The sequence below is a fragment of the Aphanomyces invadans genome (assembly GCF_000520115.1).
Source record: "Aphanomyces invadans strain NJM9701 unplaced genomic scaffold supercont1.104, whole genome shotgun sequence".
NCBI classification, from domain to species: Eukaryota; Oomycota; class Saprolegniomycetes; order Saprolegniales; family Verrucalvaceae; genus Aphanomyces; species Aphanomyces invadans.
In genome coordinates, this window is record NW_008580249.1 from 2,095 (window position 1) to 3,124 (window position 1,030).

The window sequence follows — 1,030 nt, forward strand, 5'->3', positions numbered from 1 at the left end:
AGCGGCACTGTGGTTGTTTCGAGCGGCACTTCGGCCTACGGAGCGACTGGTGCTGTCACCATTGCAAGTGGTGCTTCGACCGCGGGCGGTGCAGGCGGGGCTGTCACCATATCAGCTGGAGACGGCGCAAGTGGAATCGGGGGTAGTGTTTTGCTGTCGGCTGGGAAGTCTGCGAACAACGTTGGCGGTGACCTCACGTTGATTTCGGGTTCTGGAACCGCAACTTCGAGTGGCAATGTTCTTCTCAGTAGCCCTGGCGCTGGAACCACTGGTGTTTCTGGCTTACTCAGCTTCAGCAGTGGCTCTTCAACCAATGGTGCCTCTGGGAACGTGGTATTTGGAAGTGGTACCGCGACTGGTGGAAACGGTGGCTCGATCTTGATGACAGTCGGATCAGGCAACGTTGGGACTGGAGGCATTGTTTCGATCACTGCAGGAGCCAGCACTCAAACAACTACTGGTGTTGGTGGGAGTGTGTACCTCAGTGGTGGTACAGGTGTTGCAAGCGGTGGTGCGATCGGCCTCGTGACAGGTTCAAGTGCAACTGGCGATTCTGGTGCCCTGTCCTTGAAGTCGTCCGATTCAGGAACGCTGGGTGTTAGTGGCAGCATTTCTATCATGAGTGGCTCATCCGCTGCCGGCTCAAGTGGTGCGGTCACGATTGCAAGTGGAGTATCAAGTGCAGGGGGCACAGGCGGCGAAGTTTCCATTTCGGCAGGCGATGGTGCTACTGGGGTTGGTGGCGCTGTCACAATCGCCGGTGGACTTTCTCCAGACAACTATGGGGGCAGTTTGACTCTTCAATCTGGAAGTGGAACGGCCACATCAAGTGGTGATGTTTCCATTCAAACCGCTGCTGGTGGCATTAGTGGAGTGAGTGGAAAGATTGCCCTGAGTACTGGTACTACCACAGCCGGAAGTACAGGAGCCATTGAAATTTTCACTGGTGTTGCCTCTGGCGGTGCAGGTGGGGCAATTTCGCTCTCAGTTGGCTCCAGCGGAGTTGGCGCTGGTGGAGAAGTCACTGTTA

At 56.0% G+C, this 1,030-nt stretch overlaps 1 protein-coding gene across 1 annotated transcript in view; it reads left to right on the forward strand.

The window, feature by feature from the left end:
* H310_14909 (hypothetical protein) overlaps positions 1-796 on the forward strand; it is a gene marked incomplete at both ends in the record, with an annotated part of 2,429 nt that extends 1,633 nt beyond the window's left edge. The window contains one exon of the mRNA XM_008882883.1: positions 648-796. Within this exon, the coding sequence (XP_008881105.1) occupies positions 648-796 (149 nt within the window). The remainder of the gene's footprint in view (positions 1-647) is intronic.
* Between the last annotated feature and the right edge of the window lie 234 nt (positions 797-1,030).